At 40.9% G+C, this 19,618-nt stretch overlaps 1 protein-coding gene across 2 annotated transcripts in view; it reads right to left on the bottom strand.

The window, feature by feature from the left end:
• The window catches only part of sfswap (splicing factor SWAP), an 82,215-nt gene that overhangs the window by 28,466 nt on the left and 34,131 nt on the right, over nt 1-19,618 (bottom strand). For both annotated transcript variants that reach the window (XM_033646908.2, XM_033646909.2), the window contains exons 11-14: nt 18,953-19,025; nt 17,917-18,020; nt 17,658-17,787; nt 9,544-9,740 (exon numbers count right to left, since the gene is read on the bottom strand). In XM_033646908.2, the coding sequence (XP_033502799.2) occupies nt 9,544-9,740; nt 17,658-17,787; nt 17,917-18,020; nt 18,953-19,025 (504 nt within the window). The remainder of the gene's footprint in view (nt 1-9,543; nt 9,741-17,657; nt 17,788-17,916; nt 18,021-18,952; nt 19,026-19,618) is intronic.

Here is a 19,618-nt window from a genome sequence, read left to right as displayed (position 1 = left end):
TAAAATTAGGACTGACATATGGGAAGCTTATCCCAACACCAGGATGAGAAAATGCCTACCCTCTCACACCTGCTCGGGCAAGATACGAAGTGCGGACAGTAAGGGGAGTAACAATTAAAAGTTGCAGGGGAGGGGAGAGGAGAGGAGAGGAGAGGAGAGGAGAGGAGAGGAGAGGAGGAACGCTGTCATATTGGCATAAAAACTCCAGCAGCACAAGGCTAAACATTCACACAGCGAGATTAAATGCACATGTTTTGGCTTTAATTAAATCACAGTTATAAATGTATCACTTAATTATTATGTCCTGCGCTCAAAGAAAATAATATCATTTTAATTAACTATGAAATACTGCGAATGAGACATTTTTATATTGTTAGGGAGTCTGCTCTCATGCTGAATTAGTCTTACACACAACAAACAAAAACAGCTTATAGTCACAATAATAATCAGACCAGCTCTGGCTCTGTGTATTTCCAGTTTACACACAGCGCATGATCAAATAGAATAAACAACTTCAATTTTACTCTTTTTCATTCTGTGCTTGTGCACTGTCTGACATTATATAACAGGCTAGGCAGTGAAAAATCTCTAATTAATAAGGAAATTGATGAGAAAATGTATTAGGAGATTCACTGTGAGGGGCAGGCGAGCCTCCCTCATGCTCACAATGGTCACTAATTAAGGCTCCGGCTGCAAAATACGTTTTAAAATCCATCACCGATGGCAGCCTGTGAGAGAGCAGAGAACACTCTTATTCCTTCATATCATTATTCTACAGTTCACTGATGTACTCAGCCGTGCCATCGCTCCCCTACTGAGCTCTGGGGCTCTTTCCATAACTGTCCTGTCATGTCTGGATGAACACTCGAGATACATTTATGTAAAAGTCACCTATGACTGACTGACCCCCCCCCAAAAAATCATCACTTTAATAGTGAGATGATGAAAAGGCCGGCAATGTCCGTGACTGAGAAGAGTTTGAAAGAGTGCTCCATCTATTTATAATGGACACTTCAAAAACAATTATCGAAATTGATGCAGCACAACTGGAGGTATCGTATGTTTTTTATTATTAAATACATTCTTCTTCCTCATCAAAACCTGATGCCTTCATTACCCATGATGCAATAGATACGGGTGTGTTATGCTAGTAGAGGGCATTGTAGCCTGAAGCCACTAGCCCCAAGCAGAGATGAGGGGCGGGCTACAAAGGCCCAGTGAGCTCACTTCCTTTGAACTTCACACCCCAAGAGTTTTTTTCCCTCCATTCCATACTTGTGATCTTCAGGCCCACCGGATGCTGACTCAATCGACACCCTTTGAGGCAACGTATCTGATTTCGCTCAAGTCTCTCTGGAGCTACAAAATCCTTTATAAAACTTTTTTTATCTTACATATGCAGTTGTACTCTTCGAAACCTGTAAACAGACCTCAAACTTTAATGTGTAAAACCAGTAGGATTCCCCTTTGAAGGGACAGCTTTGCCAGTGCCCCCTTCTCGAATGTTGGAGATATCAGTTGTAGAGATGTCTGCTTTCTCTTGAATATAATGGAACTAGATGGCACTCTGCTAGTGGTGCTCAAAACACCAAAATAATATATTGTAAAACTCAGCCACAATGTGTCTCTCTAGAAATTATAATGTGGTACTCAAGCTAATCCACAGACCTTGTTGTGAGCAGTTTCATAGGAACTATCTTCTTTTTACCGAACCACACCCATCAACCGTATCACTGCACAGAAGGAAGTGTGCATCTACTGCTAGTAGGGTTGTCATGACAACCGATACTCTGGTACCAAGTCGATGCCAACACATGTCGATTCCTGTCGGAACTGATGGGGGCAGTATACGAGCGTCAGTTTGTGCCGAGGACGAATGCCGAAGAAGAACGCCTGTTCTCCATCGTCTTTGCTAGAAACAATGGCTTCTACAAGTGCAGCTGGAGCCACAACACCTCAGCTTGTCGAAAAGTCAGGTAGTAGGAGTCGTGTGTGGAGATATTTTGCATGTGAGGCAGATGAAAGCGGAGTAATTATAAACTCGCAAAAACCAGTGTGCAAACGGTGCCTCCGAAGTTTCCAGACCAAAGGAGGAAACACTTCAAACCTGGCTAAACATTTTACCATCCCTTGTGTTATGTTATACTTATCCTGAAATATATGTTACGTTATTTGGGTTTGAGAGCCAGCTTATTACGTTAATAGGGTCGGCTACTAGTACTCGCTACCTTACGTTATAACTTACCCTGTAACAGGTGGCTAACATTATGTGACGTTAATATTACCGTCTTTAACGTTACTTAACGTTGCGTTTCAAGCAGTTATTATCGGACTAATTGTCTGTCACCATATCCGTAAATTCAAAGTTTGAAACAGTTTTAATAAAGTAGTGAATTTAGAAATACATGAGTTCTATTTTTTGATTTTCATCATGTTATCGAATGAGTATCGAGAATTGCGGAAATTCACTGGTATTGGTATCGACTACTGAAGTTCTGTTATCGTGACAAGCCTCCAACACTTGGCAACGCACACCAAAACAATCTAGATTAATAAATAGCACTACAGGTTAGAGGAAAAACATGTATTTTTAATTTTGGGGTGATCTGTCCCTTTAAGACTATGCTGCACTGTAACCATATTAGTCTGTTGAAATCCCTGTGGGGGTAAAAAGTAGTTGCACCACCTTTAATACATCACGATGAAGCCAAAAAGTACCAAGACATAGAAAAGTTACAGAATCACATAACTATAAAAGAGTCACTTTCAAAAGCAGAGAGGCCTTAGTCTGTAAAGCTTAATCACTGCTGGGTTCTGTTTACTCATGACAGCTTACTCGAGCTACAACAGTGCTGTTGCATAAACAACATGATGAGCGCTATGGGGAACATTGCGAGCTTACATCAACAGATCCAAGTCAGCAAAGACATGGCATCAGCATTCACATTTGTCCTCAAACACTCGGTATCTGAAGCCCCAACACACTGTGCTGTTGCACCATCCTATTTTCTGGCCTTCCAAAACACAACATCAGGTTATAAATTTCTGCTGCAAGTATTTACTACTACAAGAAGTTAAAGGAATACTTTACCCCCCAAAATGACCATGCGTATATCAATTACTCACCTACCGTTACAATCAATTTGTGAAGAAAACTTTGTTTCTAGAGCATGCCTCTAGTGGGGGAAGAATCCAAAGTTGAAGAAAGAAATTGTTGAAGAAATTGAAGTCATAGGGTGTATACAACAGCAAAACTATGCCAAAACATGTGTTTACAGACTATCATAGAACTCATGCAGAATAATTCAAGTCACATTTATCCAGCCATATGCTCAGTACCTCGAAAACAGGTAGCTCTTCTTTTAACAGGGATCTGAACGGAAAGTGAATCATATCTATGTTCTCTTCAAACCCAGACTGCATTGACAAAGGCAGTCATTTTACCCCCCCCCCCCCCCCCCAAACTTGGGAGCTGCTGGTCTACTGCTGCCTCGATTAGTTGGTTACTTTGTGCTTTTGAGTCACTTTTGTGATTTAAAGGTTCAGTTCAGATTCACCAAAATCACATAGTAGCACACACAAACTACAGACCAAGGTAGTAGCAGACCATCAGCTCCTGTGTTCAGCAAGGTAAAATTACTTTTTTTGTCAATGGAGTCTGTTTGGGAAGTACTGAGTTTACAACTGCATAAATGGGACTTGGATTATACTGCACGAGTTGTTTGAGTGTTTTTAACCTGATATTTTGATATAGATTTGCTCTTGTTAAATGCGGACTCCTATGACTTTATGTAGTCAACACAATAATGGGTGAGTAATTGATATACAAATAATCATTTGAGGGGTGAAGTATTTCTTTAAGGCCATTCTCGGAGCCCATCAGCTGTATTCGGCGTCTGACTTCCAGCAGATGGCGATACAGCCTCTGGGGGCAGACCCCCGATTTTTTGGCATTCCGGTTTGATTTGGGCGAAGGAGGCGAATTTCCGTTTCCGACTTCCATTTATATATAAGTAAATATGCTGAACCAAAGCCATGGATTCAGAGATTGCAGTGACGCCAATTATGTTCCGCCTCGTTAGTTTACCACACGGACCATTTAACCTGGCAACAACTGCAGCAGGCTCAAACGTGATTGGTCAATATCACGCGGACTACAAACAGCCTACAACCGGAAACCAGGACTCTTCCGCTCTTCTTCTGGAGGCAAGATCTCCGGGGTTTGCCTACAGACTGTACATTCACTGAATGTAGAGTCTGTATATAGAGACTACTTTAAGGCTAATCATCTTAAAGCTTTTCTGATCTTCCTTCAGTTTCTCCAAATTCAGGTAACGTTTATCTTCAAAATACTTCCTATGGCTTTCTCCATCTTATTTCTCTAATGTCAGCATTAACTCTGTACCCTCTCGTGTCCTCTGATAATATCGAGTAAAGAAAGAAAAAAAAAACTGCACTCAAAGTAATTGCTTAAATCTTTTAACGTCATTGCCCATGTTACTGTCCATTTCACCGTTTCACTCCAGCACATAATGCACCCTCATCTATCCTGATGTAAAGTCTCTTTTAAACATGGACTGTCCAATGTTTACCAATTACCATAGTTGATTAGATCAAAACAGATTTCTCAGCAAAGTCCTTTAAGACTTAGAGTACTTTGTAAACTGCACCGACCAACACAAGTTCCCAGTCTCTAACCTTCTATATATTCAACTACAACATCCATTTATTCATCAGTAGGCCAATGACCTGGATGTTGGTCATTCTTTCAGGGTATCTGCGCTCTGAGGGCCACTGCAGAAGCCACAGAACATCTGGAGAAGAGTGACAGAGCTGGCGCAATAGTGACAGGAACCTGCCCACTGCCACCTGGCCCAACCGGCAATAGGCCAGTTCACCACGCATCGCTTGGGCTCACATGAGGAGCTGACAAGCAACATCCATCAAATGGAGGGGCAATCTACACATCAAATGACCACCCGTGAGTCTTATTTACACCATAAAGTACTCTCACCTGTTTTGTCTGTGTTTAATATGACAGACAACAGACTTTTAAGGTTTACGTTATTGCAGCACTACAATGAAACTCAACAAAGGAGAATTTTAAAACAGATACCCTGCATTAGCTATGGGCCACCAAAACTGAGAACAAAGAAGCTGGTGGGCAGAAGAAAGGTAGCTTTGTACTGATGTGCAAAGCATGCTGTGATTTGATTGATTTATGGTGTGCTTACATCTGCCCAAATTAACTTGGCATGTGGTATTTGTTTTTCTATGTGGGGTCTACATGTTCTTCCTGTGTGAGCATGGGTTTTCTCCCAATTGCCCATAGCTGTCAATGAGAGCATAAATGGTTCTCTGTCTTTATAACCTTTTCCCACCAAAATTAGCTCTGGTTCCTTGGTACGATCCATTCAACTGGATAGTGTTTCCACCAGTTTTGATCAAAATGACTGTAATGAAGGATGTGCCATCAACAGAGGGCATTGCACAATGCACAACTTAAAGGGATAGTGCACCCAAAAATGAAAATTCAGCCATTATCTACTCACCCATATGCCAAGGGAGGCTCAGGTGAAGTTTTAGAGTCCTCACAACACTTGCGGAGATCCAAGGGGAAAGGAGGTAGCAACACAACTCCACCTAATGGAGGCTTACAGCGCCCCAGATTCAAACTTCCAAAAACACAAGACAAAACCACAAAATATCTCCATACTGCTCGTCCGTAGTGATCAAAGTGTCCTGAAGCCCCAACATAAAAAGTTGTTTGGAAAAACATCATTTGAACTCTGTTTTTAGCCTCATTGTAGCCTGCAGCTCTGACTGCCTCTCTGTGCACCGCGTACTCGTGTGCACGCTTGCACGCAAGACCAGCAAAAGCAAGTGAACACACATCAACGCAGTGCCCATGTCTCAAGGTCTCTTGTTTGGTGTGAGCTTGAAACCAATTTTTCAGGTTTCGAACCAGTTTATTTTTAGTCAAAATGCTCTGAATGGTTCAAAATTAGGTGCAGGAACCAAACCGGAACCCATCGCATGTTAGTAAAAAGGGGTATATGTGTGTCGGCCCTGTGACAGTCTGCTGACCTGTCCAGGATGTACCCTACCTCTCGCCCAATCTCAGCTGGGATTCCCCCCCCCGCCTGAATAGTTCAGGCAGTTACATGCTGCAAAAAGATTCCTCCATCTTCTGCCTTCATGTACTGTATGTTCACTGACCAGCTTTTCTAATTACCCAGTCCACATGTGTGTTGTGTAGATAAATACAGCAGTCAAACAGTACAGTCAACACATGAACACAATAATTTCCATGGGAAGAAATCATGAAAAAAATTCTCATACCCACAACACAGACAACAAAAAATGCTTTTTGGATCTTAAGAAAGATTCAGCCGTCTGCCTCTGGGCCAGTCTTTGTTGAAAACAGTACGCTATGAGTCAAGGAAAAGATACTCGGCATCAGTATCAGTGCCAACAGCTGCATGGTGAAAAACTTATTCAGCATACAAATCCTACCACCTTTTTAGCAATGACTGATTGGAACTGCTGTCACAGACCAGGCCTAAAGCTGCTCATACATGGAAAGCAGTCTAAGCTTAGCCTCAGCACTGATTCAGCTCAACAACAACAGCTCAATAACACCTTGTGATGTACTTTACCTGCAGTACATAAGCAACCTTTAAATGAATGCCGCTTCCCAACATCCACGTATACATGTGACTGATATACATGAAGATATTCCCTCAGCAACCAGACATTCATCTCTTAATCTATGAATGCCTGCTCACATAAGCTGGAAACTGCCGACAATACAGCCACACACAGACAGGTTCTAACAGCTGAAGGCAACTGCGACTTTATCTCCACATAATCAATAATGATCCATCATAGAAAAGATAACACAATATGCCATCTGGTAACAACACGTTTAATATCATACTCAGACAAAAAAAGATTTAGGCTGTTCTAGCATGGGGTTACAAAGCCAGCTGTACTTTTTTTGAACATTTACTATGACCAAAGATTTGACCGCAGCTCAATAAAAAATAAAAGGCCAAATCGAAAAGGCAGAGCCAGCAAAAAATTGCCATTGACCTCAGGGTGGACAGGTTCAGCCAGGGGTGTAGCGCTAACAACTTGATGTGTCAGGCTCCATGTTTCAATTATACTGACAAAATTTGTGCTCGGACAGTGTGTGTACCTTTTCTACCTTGAGTTGTCCAACTATATATTTCAAAAAAGCCCCATTTTCACCCAAATCAGCTATGCTGTTTATATTTAAGGCTTGTAGAACAAAATGTTGTGATTGTAGCTGTACAAAAAGTGTGTAAATCAAACAGCACAGAGTTGCAGGTTATGTAAAATGTCCGAGGAGGAACATCAAGGTGGACTAACAAGCCCATCTTGTATGCATGTCAGTTAAAAGATATGTTTACACTGATACGCTCGGTGCTAAAATTGTAAAATTATATGCTTCTGCATACTGAGAAAAAAAATGCGGACCTATCAACATTTACAAATAAAAAAGAATTAATGCGAGCTGAGCATCTAGTGGCAATTTGATGAAACAAAATAAGTGCTTCACTAAATGTAAACATGCAATCAATGAGCACAGTATCTTTCTTCCAACATCACGGACTACTCATACTTTTATTCTGACGGCAGGTTGTTGCAGCCAGCCCAGTAAAGTGACTCACAGCACCCCATTTGGTCCCTAATTTGAGATGGAAAAGTATAACACAAGCAGGAATGAGTCTCCCTTTACAAGACATTTTTTTGAGACATATTTGAGACATGATGTCGCAAACTGCAATTAAAAGCTCACTTTACACTGCCTTTTCAAGGCGAGAACCCTGCGCTGTTATTCCCCCTCACTGTTCTGTATAAATGGTGCAAACACAGAAGGTGGGGGAGCAAGTTGTTCCCCCTTTACTTCAAGCCAGCAGAGGAGGTTGAAACAGAGCTGAATACATGTCTGTGTTAAAAGTGTGAGCTGGCAGGACAGGATGTGTGTGACTTTTTGACAATGTATTATGTGTGCGACCCAGCACTGAGAGACTTAAAAAGCAGCTAGCCGCAGTTAGCAGCTAACTCGAAAAAGAAGAAGAACTGCCATCTGGGAAGAAAATGAGGCGCAGGAGCTCCTTACCCTCAAAGCAGATGGGGAGATCAGTCGTCATATAACAGGGAACATAAATCAGGGTGTCAACTGGTATCAGACAGTTAAATTTAAGGCTTTTTAAAACCCGTTCAAGACAAGTTTCAACCAAATTTAGGACAGATTTTTTTTTTTGGACAAATCATGTTTTACTCATGTGGTCTTATGCAGAGTTAAGTGTTATGTAGGAATATGGTTATTAGTGAGTGAAGTCAAGCTACATTTTGCCAACAGGTAAGTGCAAGTATGAAGTAAAATGACATTATTACAGTTTTTTAAAGATATAAAGACTTTCACACAGAAAGGCTTCACTAATTTTCACAAGAAGAAATAAAAAAAATTGATAAATTAAATTAGATAAAATATTTGTAGTGGTTAAGACCTCACAAATTTAAATTTAAGACAATTTAATGGTTTTTAAGGCCTTATTATTATTATTATATCATTGAATTTAAGACATTTTAAGACCTTTTAAGGACCTGTAGACACCCTGTGAATGAATGTTATTGCCATGTTACGCCATTGTTTCTGTTTAGAAAGCATTGCCCGGTGCTTGTGTTAAATGTCTCACTAGAGGCCGACACTGTTGTGATACACGTCACGTCCATGACGCCTCTTTTGCTTCCGCAGCACCGGCATGCCACCTTAAATCTCACATTGGGGTGATAATGACATCATGCTGCTGTTGTTTGGTTCTTTCTAAAATAGCAAAGCCAGCAAAGGGTCTATATTGCAGCAGTACTGTAAGATCTCTTTGTGAAAAGGGCTAAAGATAAAGCAGCTTTATCTTTACTATAATGGAACAATACTAAGGATAAAACTTTAGGTTGGCCAGGTGTGAAAGAACTCTAAAATACTGAGTTATACATACATATGTATAAGTTATGCATTGCATCAGGGGCCAAGAATTTTTATCCAAGCAAAGAGGCATTAAAAACAATAGGACTATGGTGTGTAGATGTTATCGCAGTATGCTTTTACAGAGCTGATTCAGAGTGATTCATCAATGCAAATTAAGGCACCGATGCTATTTATTACTGCCTGAGTGTGGTATCTTGCTGAGATGTCTGTATCTTAAATTGATGTAGACATTTGTTCTTAGTGATTAACAGAGACCTACAGTAAAGTCATTAAATGCATATGTTCTCATTACAGCACTACTTCATTTATACTTCTATAGCTTTGCAGATAATACACCGGTAATACACTGTGCATGTTTCAGCATGTGACTTGAGATGACACTTCAGTTGAACTTTGGGACTTGTGATTTGGGGTCAACCACTTGGGATTTAGTCATGATTTAAGAAAGGGTGATTTGGTAAAGGTTCTAAGTTAATATAGCTACATGACAAATACTGATCCATAGTTCTCAAACATTCACCTACCTCAAACTGTGCCGTTGAGTCTAGCTCAGCTCTCTTGGCCTCAGGCTCCCCAGCAAAGGGGCCGCGGAGGGTCTGCAGGAAGAGCGCTGCCTTCCTCTTCCTCTCCGCCTGTAGCTGTTTCTCCTTGGACTCCTTAGATGCCTGGGCCAGCTTCTCCCTGGCTGCAGCCGCGAGACGGTCCTCCAGTTTCTGCTTGGCTGAGAGTGGGGAGATGAGAGGGTAGTTACAGGTGAGATGTGGTCGGACAAAGATGGAAACATTTTAGCCATTGTCCCTCCTCTATTCTTACCGCAGCTAGAAATGCATTTACCATGGTGGTACAGGGGAGGAGAGAATGACAGAAAAGACAGCGAGAAGGAGGCAAAGAGTGGTTATGCTCTACTTTTCACTCAGCCAACTTTTTCCTGACCGCAGGTAAGTGGTCTTTGGAAGGTACAGAACTACAGGAGGGAGAAAAGTCACAAATAAAGACACTGGAGAGCAAAACATGAAAGGGTAAGAGACCAAAAAATATCAGGACAAAAAGTGACAGACAGACAAGAAAGAAAGAATGTTGAGAGTAATTTTCCTCTCTCAATGTCACATCTAACTAAGGTGATAACACTGGCATTTTTTCTGAGTTTCCAACGGCTGCGGCTTCACAAAGTTCCTGCTTTAAATGATAAGACCTGACTAAGTCTTTGGTGGAAGGTAATTTCATGCAATCCAAGGTTTATACAGAAAACAAAAGCAAAGTAGGAGGGAACATGTGGGTGGGGAAGAGGAAACAGACATCCGAATAAAATTGGGGGTGGAAAGTATGCACGGTTTTGAGAGATGAAGAAAGGAGATGAAGTGACAGAGACTGGTGAGGGATAGATAGGTAAGGAGAGCACAAGAATGAGATGGGTCACAGAGAGAAACGGGATGAAGCCGGCAGAGAAAACAAGACGAGACAGTGAAGTATAAAGCAAATGCTTGCGGAAAACACGTTGTTTAAGTTATGCAACCGCTGGGGCTACTGTTATCTCTTTAGGATTAAAAATAGGCGAGCTGCCGAGGCAAATCATATGTGAGTATAGTGTGAACAATAGCCAAGTGGAGCAGAATCCATCTGTACCCCAGACAGTGACACAGTACAGTCCTGGCCAGGCTGACTCTTACTACTGCATTTACAGACTAATTTGACATAATTAAAAGGGACAATCTTGCTTTACTTTTGTGTCCAATTTTGTAAAATATACATAATTCTATCAAAGTGCTGAAACCATTTTGGATTAAGTGATAAATCCATCGGCCAAAAGATTCATGACAATTTTGATAAGTGATTGATGATTTAATTATTCATCAAGCAAAATTCCAAACAGACTCCAGTTTCAGCTTTTCATATGTAGCAATAAACTAGGCTTTGCAAAGCGTAATTCTGTCAGAAGTTGGCAGAATAAAGCAGGATTTATACTTGTGCGGCAGCACTATTCAGAGCCTACGCCGTTGTGAGTGTTTATACTTGCAGTGGAGTGTCTGTGTCACTCTGCAGTTACACCTCCAAAACGCAAGTTGGCTGTGGGGTTTCTGTGAAGTGCTGTAAAGTTTAGCTGATTCAAAACACACCCAAAACACACATTAAACATGGCTTAACAGCCACAATTTCAAACGCAAGTGCTTCACTATAACTCGCAGCATTCAGGGTCAAAGCACTTGTCTTTATTTGGACACAAATACAACATGCTAATGTTTTTAGCACAAGTCTATGTCATTTTACATTGTATAAATTAGCCTTGCAGCTAGTGGACTTTTTCTCTACTCATATAAAGCCGCAACATTTAACAAAAATGTAACATTATAAAATAAGGCTCCATTACAACACACAGGGTTCACCTAAAAAACAACTGTCTTCTAATAAACACGTTTTCCAAACAAGTATAACATGCTAACGTTTTTTGGTTTTAGCTTACACAAATAAACAGGAGGTCTGCGTCGCTGTGATGTGTAGCTAAGCCGTATACTAGGAAGCCAGGCTACAGTGTAGGCTCTATATCAACACAGGGCCTAATCCGTAAATATGGCATCAATTCAATGCAGAAATATAAATCTCGCATTAGGTACGCTTCTAATCTGTTTATGCCAGAAAACACAATAGTAGTAAAGGTTGTAACCCAGACACAAAACAAGTTGCCTTGGCCACCTAACCCCTCTACAAGAGAAAAATGGGGAGAGGTTTTTAGGAACTTCTTTCAATTGGGCCAGTTTTGTTTGTAATTTGGCAAGCTCTAATTATTCGTGCTCTCACATCAGCTAGTAATGGAATGTTTCATGCTGTCCAGAAACATAAATGCAATGATTCTGTAAGCTATTTTGTTGAGCTGCCTCTTTACGATGTGCTCTAAGTCATTTTAAGTTGGGCTTTTATTGTGAAAGGTAAAAGCAGAAGGGGTGAAACTGTGATGTCAAGGTTCACGCCATTCCAGACTATGGAGCCTCCTGTTTTTATGTCATCATTTATATGAGTACAGGTGAAACTTATGAACCCTCGCCAATTGTAATTCATGGAGAGACGCCAAGAGCGTAAACAGATGATCAGTCATTTGAGTTAAATGACCACTACATTAGAATTTATACTGCAAGGGCGTTTTCATAACCCATTTATCCCATCAGCCCTTTTTTGACAAAAGCAAAAACCACCTCAAGCGAGCATAAAAACTTTTCTTGCATAATTGAGGAAGTTTTACTTAATTACGCCATTTCTATTCAACTTTTCTGGTGCAATACTTCAATAATGCCCATAAAAACACACCTCTGGAAACACAGTTTGGGTCTGTCTGCTGTTTGGTTTTAAACAGGTGGTGTACAGTGGGTTTTAGGAGCTTTTCACTAAAAACAGCAGCTGAAAACAACACCATGGAATTCAATGAGCTGAGACTCACTATTAGCCGAGGGGAGCTGCAGATTGTCTTGATAATTCTCTGTAGGTTCATTATTAGCCCCTTTCACATTTTAACAGTGTTCACATTGTCATTTTATGCATTGTTATTGTGAAACTATTATTTATTACTGCTTTGAAGCCAAAAATATGACTTCACATGGCAGGCAAAATAAGAGTGAGCCCCTGAATGGACGACAGGAAGTATATCTATATTTACAGTATATCTAACATCATCTCTGAATGGAATGACCACATATTTTAAATCTCTTACTACCACTATGAAACATCCACTCAGAGATGTTTGCAGGGACCTAAATGATTCATGTATTTATCACTGGAAACCGCATTTGGTGTGTGTGGCTGTTTTCCAGTCCATCAATACAGATTAGCGTTCTGCTGTCTGCCACTGATTCTCCTGCTATCTGATCAAGTTAGGCCTGCTGACTGACAGCCACTTTGCCACACAGCAAAGCCAATCCAGTCAGCTATTTATTAGGCTTTTCCAGCCTCTTTCTCTGGCCGTCTGTCAGCTCGTAGAGAGAACATGAACACTCTTAGATGGTTCCACTGAACCTAAACGGGACCCGTCACCCCGCTTCATGCCGAAAAGTAGCACATTTGTCTCAAGTGTCTGTCTGTCCATCTTTTTTCTGGTTCTATTTTGCGGTTATCCTTCTGGTCTGAGGGAGGTTTTGACACTTTTGCCATGCCCTTTGAGAGCTCATGAAACGCTGAAATCAGTGTCTTTAAAGACTTAATGTCTTAAGGGCATTTGGCCGAACAACTGACTACAGTATTGGCATCTCAGTCATGTCTCTGTGAGGCACCCTCATACTACTGCATCAGAACACAGTATGCAAGTATTGTAGGAAATACTGTTACCTTAAACACAAGCTATTACAGGTTACTCGATGGCCAGACAAATCTATTCAACCCAATATATTCGACTACTCCTTTACACAAATAGCTTATCAGCAACCAGTAGCAACTCCATGCATTCAGGCATTTAGACATGGTCAAGACGACCTGCTGAAGTTCAAATTGAGCATCAGAATGGGGAAGAAAGGTGATTTAAGTGACTTTGAAAGTGGCATGGTTGTTGGTGCCAGACAGGCTGGTCTGAGTATTTCAGAAACTGCTGACCTACTGGGAATTTCACACACAACCATCTCTAGGGTTTACAGAGGATGGTCCGACAAAGAGAAAATATCCAGTGAGCAGCAGTTCTCTGGGTGAAAATGCCTTGTTGACGCCAGAGGTCAGAGGAGAATGGCCAGACTGGTTCAAGCTGATAGAAAGGCAACAGTAACTCAAATAACCACTCGTTACAACCAAGATCTGCAGAAGACCATCTCTGAACCAACAACACGTCCAACCTTGAAGCAGATGGGCTACAGCAGCAGAAGACCACACCAGGTGCCACTCCTGTCAGCTAACAACAGGAAACTGAGGGCTCATCAAAACTGGAAAAGTTGCCTGGTCTGATAAGTCTCGATTTCTGCTGCGACTTTCAGATGGTAGGGTCAGAATTTGGTGCAAGACAAGAAGAAGATATTGAATTAGTTTACATTTTGTGCTGCTGAACCACCGATAAGCTTTTTGGATACTATTTAAATAAAAAACAAACCTTTTGGGACAACTTGGATGCATTCTTTTTTTTTTCTTTCTTAATGCTTTGCAAAGTATCGGATCGGACTCAGTATCGGACTCTGTTTCAAAATAAAGGACTCGTATCGGATCGGATGCCAAAAAAAATGTGATCGGGACATCCTCTGTCAGCTAACAACAGGAAACTGAGGGCTCATCAAAACTGGAAAAGTTGCCTAGTCTGATAAGTCTTGATTTCTGCTGTGACATTCAGATGGTAGGGTCAGAATTTGGCACAGACAACATGAAAGCATGGGTCCATCCTTGTAGCCTTGTATCAACGATTCAGGCTAATGGTGGTGGAATTTTGTGGAGAATATTTTCTTGGCACACTTTGGGCCAGTGAGTGTATACTCTTTGGTAACAGAGGATAGCTAACTATAGCTACAACAGAAAACAAAAGCGCTATCCTTTTCCTGTTTTGGTTGCGCAATGGTTCGATGCACTTACTTAATGCCGTAAACTGGTGGCAGACAATACTGCATAGTGATATAATAATAATGCTAAGTTACAGCAAAAAATGTGTCTGTTTCATCTTTAATATACTACATGATAAAGCGTTACCATGCTTACCATTTAGATCATATTACTAAATTCACAAAGATGACTTTGGAGATGCACAGTTCAAACCTAACCTAGAATGTTTTGACAGTGCAGACAATGTGAGACAATAAGACATCAAACAGAAAAATATCTAAGAAAAAGATAGATATTCTAGGGGATAATGTTGTGATGTTGTTCGTTGGTCATTTGCTTACAAAGTAACAGTATACTGGTATTAAGGTAAAGATTTTTAGCTTTCATGGGGGAGGCTTTGAGAGACAGACATCTCGGCGCCTGCTCAAGTAATCACTGAGTCATTAGTATTGATCAACTCACACAGACGGTTATTTTGTGAAATGACAGCACCAATCTTACTTTTTAGACCTCTGACATTGAAGGCTTGTGCACCTCGTTAACAAGTAAGGTCAAATGGATTATTGATAATCCGAATTGCATCAGCATCTGGCTGTTGTCAGTTTTTGTTTGACAGAGATGTGAAAATGTCTTGGGGGATGTCATTTAGTATTTCAGCTGCTTTGTCATCACTCAAAGAGGCATGTAGATGAAGGTGAAGCTGTTGAATTTTTTGAAGCTAAAAGGGCGTGATTGCATATTTTGGGGGTGTAAAAGTATAACAAGATGCAATGAATCAACTTCAAGTACAATAGCTTCCAGCTTTCAGTAAAAAAGCCTATTACTTTTGAAATTAATAGCCAGTGATACATTAGAATATATGAATATTTGAGAGATGTGACTGTAACCTTGAAAATAAAACAGGCAACATGCATGAGGCAAAAGTGTTTTTTTCTCAGTCCCTAGTGCAGGAGCTTTCTGTATAAATGGTTAAGATCATCGACAATGTGGTGATCTCACTGGATCAGCCAAGTTAGATTTGTTACAATACAGTATTTAGACGGTATAGTGTAAGCCCCTTGCACGACAAAGAATGCTTTTTGTGCTTGTATGCATTCTGACGTAAACGAATATGCCTGTGTAACTGTCCAGTGTTTCTGAGTGCAAAGTCACTGATGCATTACTTTAGTTTAGGAAAGACTGAGGAGAGCCAGTGTGTAATATTCTACAACCATGACTGAACAAAAGAGAGACAAAATAGAGAAAATACATTTCCATTAGGTCTTTGGAGATATATGACTGTTGTTTGCTGTACCACCCAGCTCGTCTCTTACTGCAGGGTACACCCGGTTGAGAGAATTTATAATTCAGGCTCAATGGATTTATTCATCTCCTTTCTTCTCCTCTTGTTTTACTTCTATCTCTAACCCTCCCAGAAAGTAACAGCATGCCAGTGGGTGTGACAGAGATGTCTTGTAAGCACCTGTACTTTTATGCTGACGAGAGAATTTAATTCTAGTGCACCCACATTAAATAGCCACGGAGCTGAGGGAGAAAAAAACGACCTCTGTCATAACCATCATCAGATGCTTTATCAACATTCTGTCTTCTACACAGGCAGAATGAGGCCGCTGATTGTCTGAATGCGCAAGCTGACAGACATAAACAGGGAAACGCTGTCAGATTAGATATGAAACATGACATTTTCAACTTGAAGGGAATTAATACAGTTAAGTGATTATTACACACTCACAACTGAAATTTGTAGCCACTTGACTCTTTATTTATTTTTTTGTCTGCCTTAATCATATATTTTTCTGTATTAGTGCTGCCTGACAACCAAATAGACCAAAAAGAAGGTTTGCTGTGTCTCCCAGCACAGTCTCAAGAGCATGGAGGAGACACCAGGAGACAAGGAGAACTGGACAGGGCCGTAGAAGGATGTCAACCCAGCAGCAGGACCAGTATCTGCTCCTTCGTGTCAGGAGGAACAGGAGGAGCACTACCAGAGCCCTACAAAATGACCTCCAGCAGGCTACTGGTGTGCATGTTTCTGACCAAGCTGTCAGAAACAGACTCCATGAGGGTGGCTTGAGGGCCCAGTGTTCTCTAGTGGGACCTGTGCTCACAGCCCAGCACTGTACATCTTGATTGGCATTTGCCAGAGAACACCAAAAATGACAGGTCTACCATTGGCACCCTGTTACAGATGAGAGCAGGTTCACAGTGAGCACATGTGACAGGCATGAAAAAGTCTGGAAATGCAAGCTGGATCAGCCTGTGACTTAAATTGTTTTCCTTTGATTTTGGTATGATTTTGAATCCAGCCCTCAGTGGGCTTATAATTTTGGTTTCCACTGACTGTTGTTGTGTCATATTGTTCTCAACAAATCAAACAATGTACATCAGTTAAGATTCTCGACTTGAAGAATTCATTCATCAAGATCTGATGTGTGATTTTAGTGTTCCCTTCATTTTTTTGAGCAGTGTATTAAGAAGTACAGTGGCTTAAAGCTGTAGTTTGTAACTTTTTTAAAAGTTTTCATATTTGCTGAAACTGTCACTATATCCACACAGTAGTACATGAGGCAGACAATCCTTGTAGTGCTTCTAATACCATTTGTTTGAATGAACAACAACATCCAATAAGAGTCAAGGAGTCTCTAACACTGTGGTCAATCGTGAATCACTGCTCGTATGCTTTAGTCAAACTATCAAACCAGGCAGAACTGATCAATTGTCACTGCATTGCCTATTTCTCGCCTCCAATGTTTTCAGAAACATATTTCAGTGTACTGTTTAGCTGTAAAATGAGAGTTTGTAGCCTGACCACCATATTAAAAACAGTCAAGCCGAAAGCAGGCACCGCCCACTGGCCAGACCAACCTTTTTCACTGACAGCTGTGTTTCTCAGCTCTGATTGGTTGTTTTCTTTTAGCCATGGTGGATTTGAGCAAATGCCATTGGAAGCACTTCACGAGGAGGAGGAACACGATATGATCTTTTTCTACAGATTATCTGTCTTATATACTACTGTCTAGGTATAGCTAGAGCAAATATGACAAAAATATATTTTAAAAAAAAATGCCAACTGTAGCTTTAAGCAGTGCAGGATTAATATTTTTCACAGCATTTAAAAATTTCCCATCAATAATTTTAATAATGTTACCTTGTTTTGCCTCCAGCTCCTCCAAACTGAGCGTGGGTCTCTTCTCTTCTGGCGCACTGGCCGGGGCAGGCTCCTTCTCAACCATCTCAGCTCCACCCATTACAGAATCCAGCCCCTGCTCCTCCAGCAACTTCAAAAATATATGATAATCTATTGTTAATGTCACAGTTCTAAAAATATATTTTCAAGGATCAGTTTCCTATCCATACTAAATCAGCCCGAGATGTATGTGCATTGAGTAGACCGAGCGGAACTAGACCTTGTCCTCGTCCGAGTCATCATCCAATCGAACTCTGTTCTTCTCCAGCGGCAGCATGTCATTTTCCTTTGCCTTGATGGCAAAACAGATGGGGGCAAAAGAGGCTGTGATGGCGCAGAGAGACAGAAGGAGATGTGATTTAGTGATAACAAAAAGGATTCAGAAGAGTACGTAATCATGACAGGTGGACAAGTGCTTCTTGGCCTTCTTTTGTTTGACAAATTCAGAGTAAAATGAGAAATGCACTGACTTTTAGGCAATTAGGCTGCTTCTTGGTAATAAAAGGTGCATTAAAAGGTTCAGGACAAGGCGGAGAAAAGATTAGGAGAAAAGTGGACACAGATAGAGAACAGAAAGATGGAAAAATAGGAGGGAAATGAAAAAGGAGACCAAAAAAAAGAGTGAAAGAGAATTCACAAAACGTTAAACAAAACTACACAGAGACAGGCAAAACCAAACAGAAGGACGGAGAGAGTTGGCCCCCAAAACTCTTAAGATATTAAGCAGCAGTGGTGTGTCACATTGATTCTTATTTTGTAATCAAAAGTGTCTGCTCTAGGAGAGACGAAAGAGTACACAATGTGCCTCCTTTCCTTAAGAAACAACCTAAATATAGGACCTTGATCCTTATTGTGGAAGGCTCTGCTTCCACTTGTTATTAGTTTTCCATGGCCTGCTCCATGACCTGATGCCCTCCAATAGCCTGTGAGAAAACATGCCTTCATTTGCATATATGTGTGTGTGTCCGCCAGCCTTGTGGTAAGCAGACGCTTTCATCTCTGCAGACATTTTCAGCCTGATATCACCAAATGAAATTGTGAGCACAAATACCAACAGACTCACAGACAGCTGTGCGCAAACACCAACATATGACACATACACCCACACTAGAGTAAACATATATATATATATATATACACACACACACATATTTACCCAAAGGCTTTGCATCTCATTTACTGAGTGAATGAACTGAAGCAGAGGAAGTGACAGTAGTACCATGTTCTGTGTATTTTTTCTCATGTTAGCGTCCTACCTTTAGTCAGCTTGGAGTCCTTGAGTGACGTGTCTGATTGAAGCTTATTATCGTCATCAGTTACACTGTCACTCTGGGTGAAGGAAAAGAGAGGAGACAGAGAGAGAAAAAGAGAGAAAATATAAACTGTAATCAGATCTAAATTATTCTTTAGTGCACACGATTAACAAATAAACCAGTAACAGAGACCACACAATTCGTACATATCATCTAAACTTGACTGTGTTTCCACATTACGGGTAAACCAGTAGGATTTTGACATGAGACAGATGGTGCTGAAATTGAGATTCAATGGAAACCTGCTGTCCTTTGTTTTAACATTATGTTCTTCCATGAATGTTTGCAAGTACAGCAGTAGTATGTGCAAGTTGGTGTAAGGAAAGTTTGTTAAAAAAAAACAAAACACAGGTCTACAGTGTGAATGCTTCTTCGCTGTAAATATCACCAGTGGCTGGATCCGACATGTTAGGGTGAGTCATCCCTCTGTATCTGTTTCCAATCTAACTGTTGCATCTGCAGGGTTCCATCTGGTTAAAGTTTACACCTCTGAAGCAAGCTGCAACCTGCGGGGCTGAAGAATTAAACCAACATGGAAGTGCTGAAAACTGCGGTTCTTTAAAAGGCCACTTGAGGCCAGCTCCAGAATCCAGTCAATCCCCATGAACA

This window comes from Epinephelus lanceolatus, chromosome 19 (genome assembly GCF_041903045.1).
Source record: "Epinephelus lanceolatus isolate andai-2023 chromosome 19, ASM4190304v1, whole genome shotgun sequence".
NCBI classification, from domain to species: Eukaryota; Metazoa; Chordata; class Actinopteri; order Perciformes; family Serranidae; genus Epinephelus; species Epinephelus lanceolatus.
The sequence above is the reverse complement of the archived record's forward strand: the minus strand, read 5'-3'. Positions and strand labels throughout refer to the sequence as shown.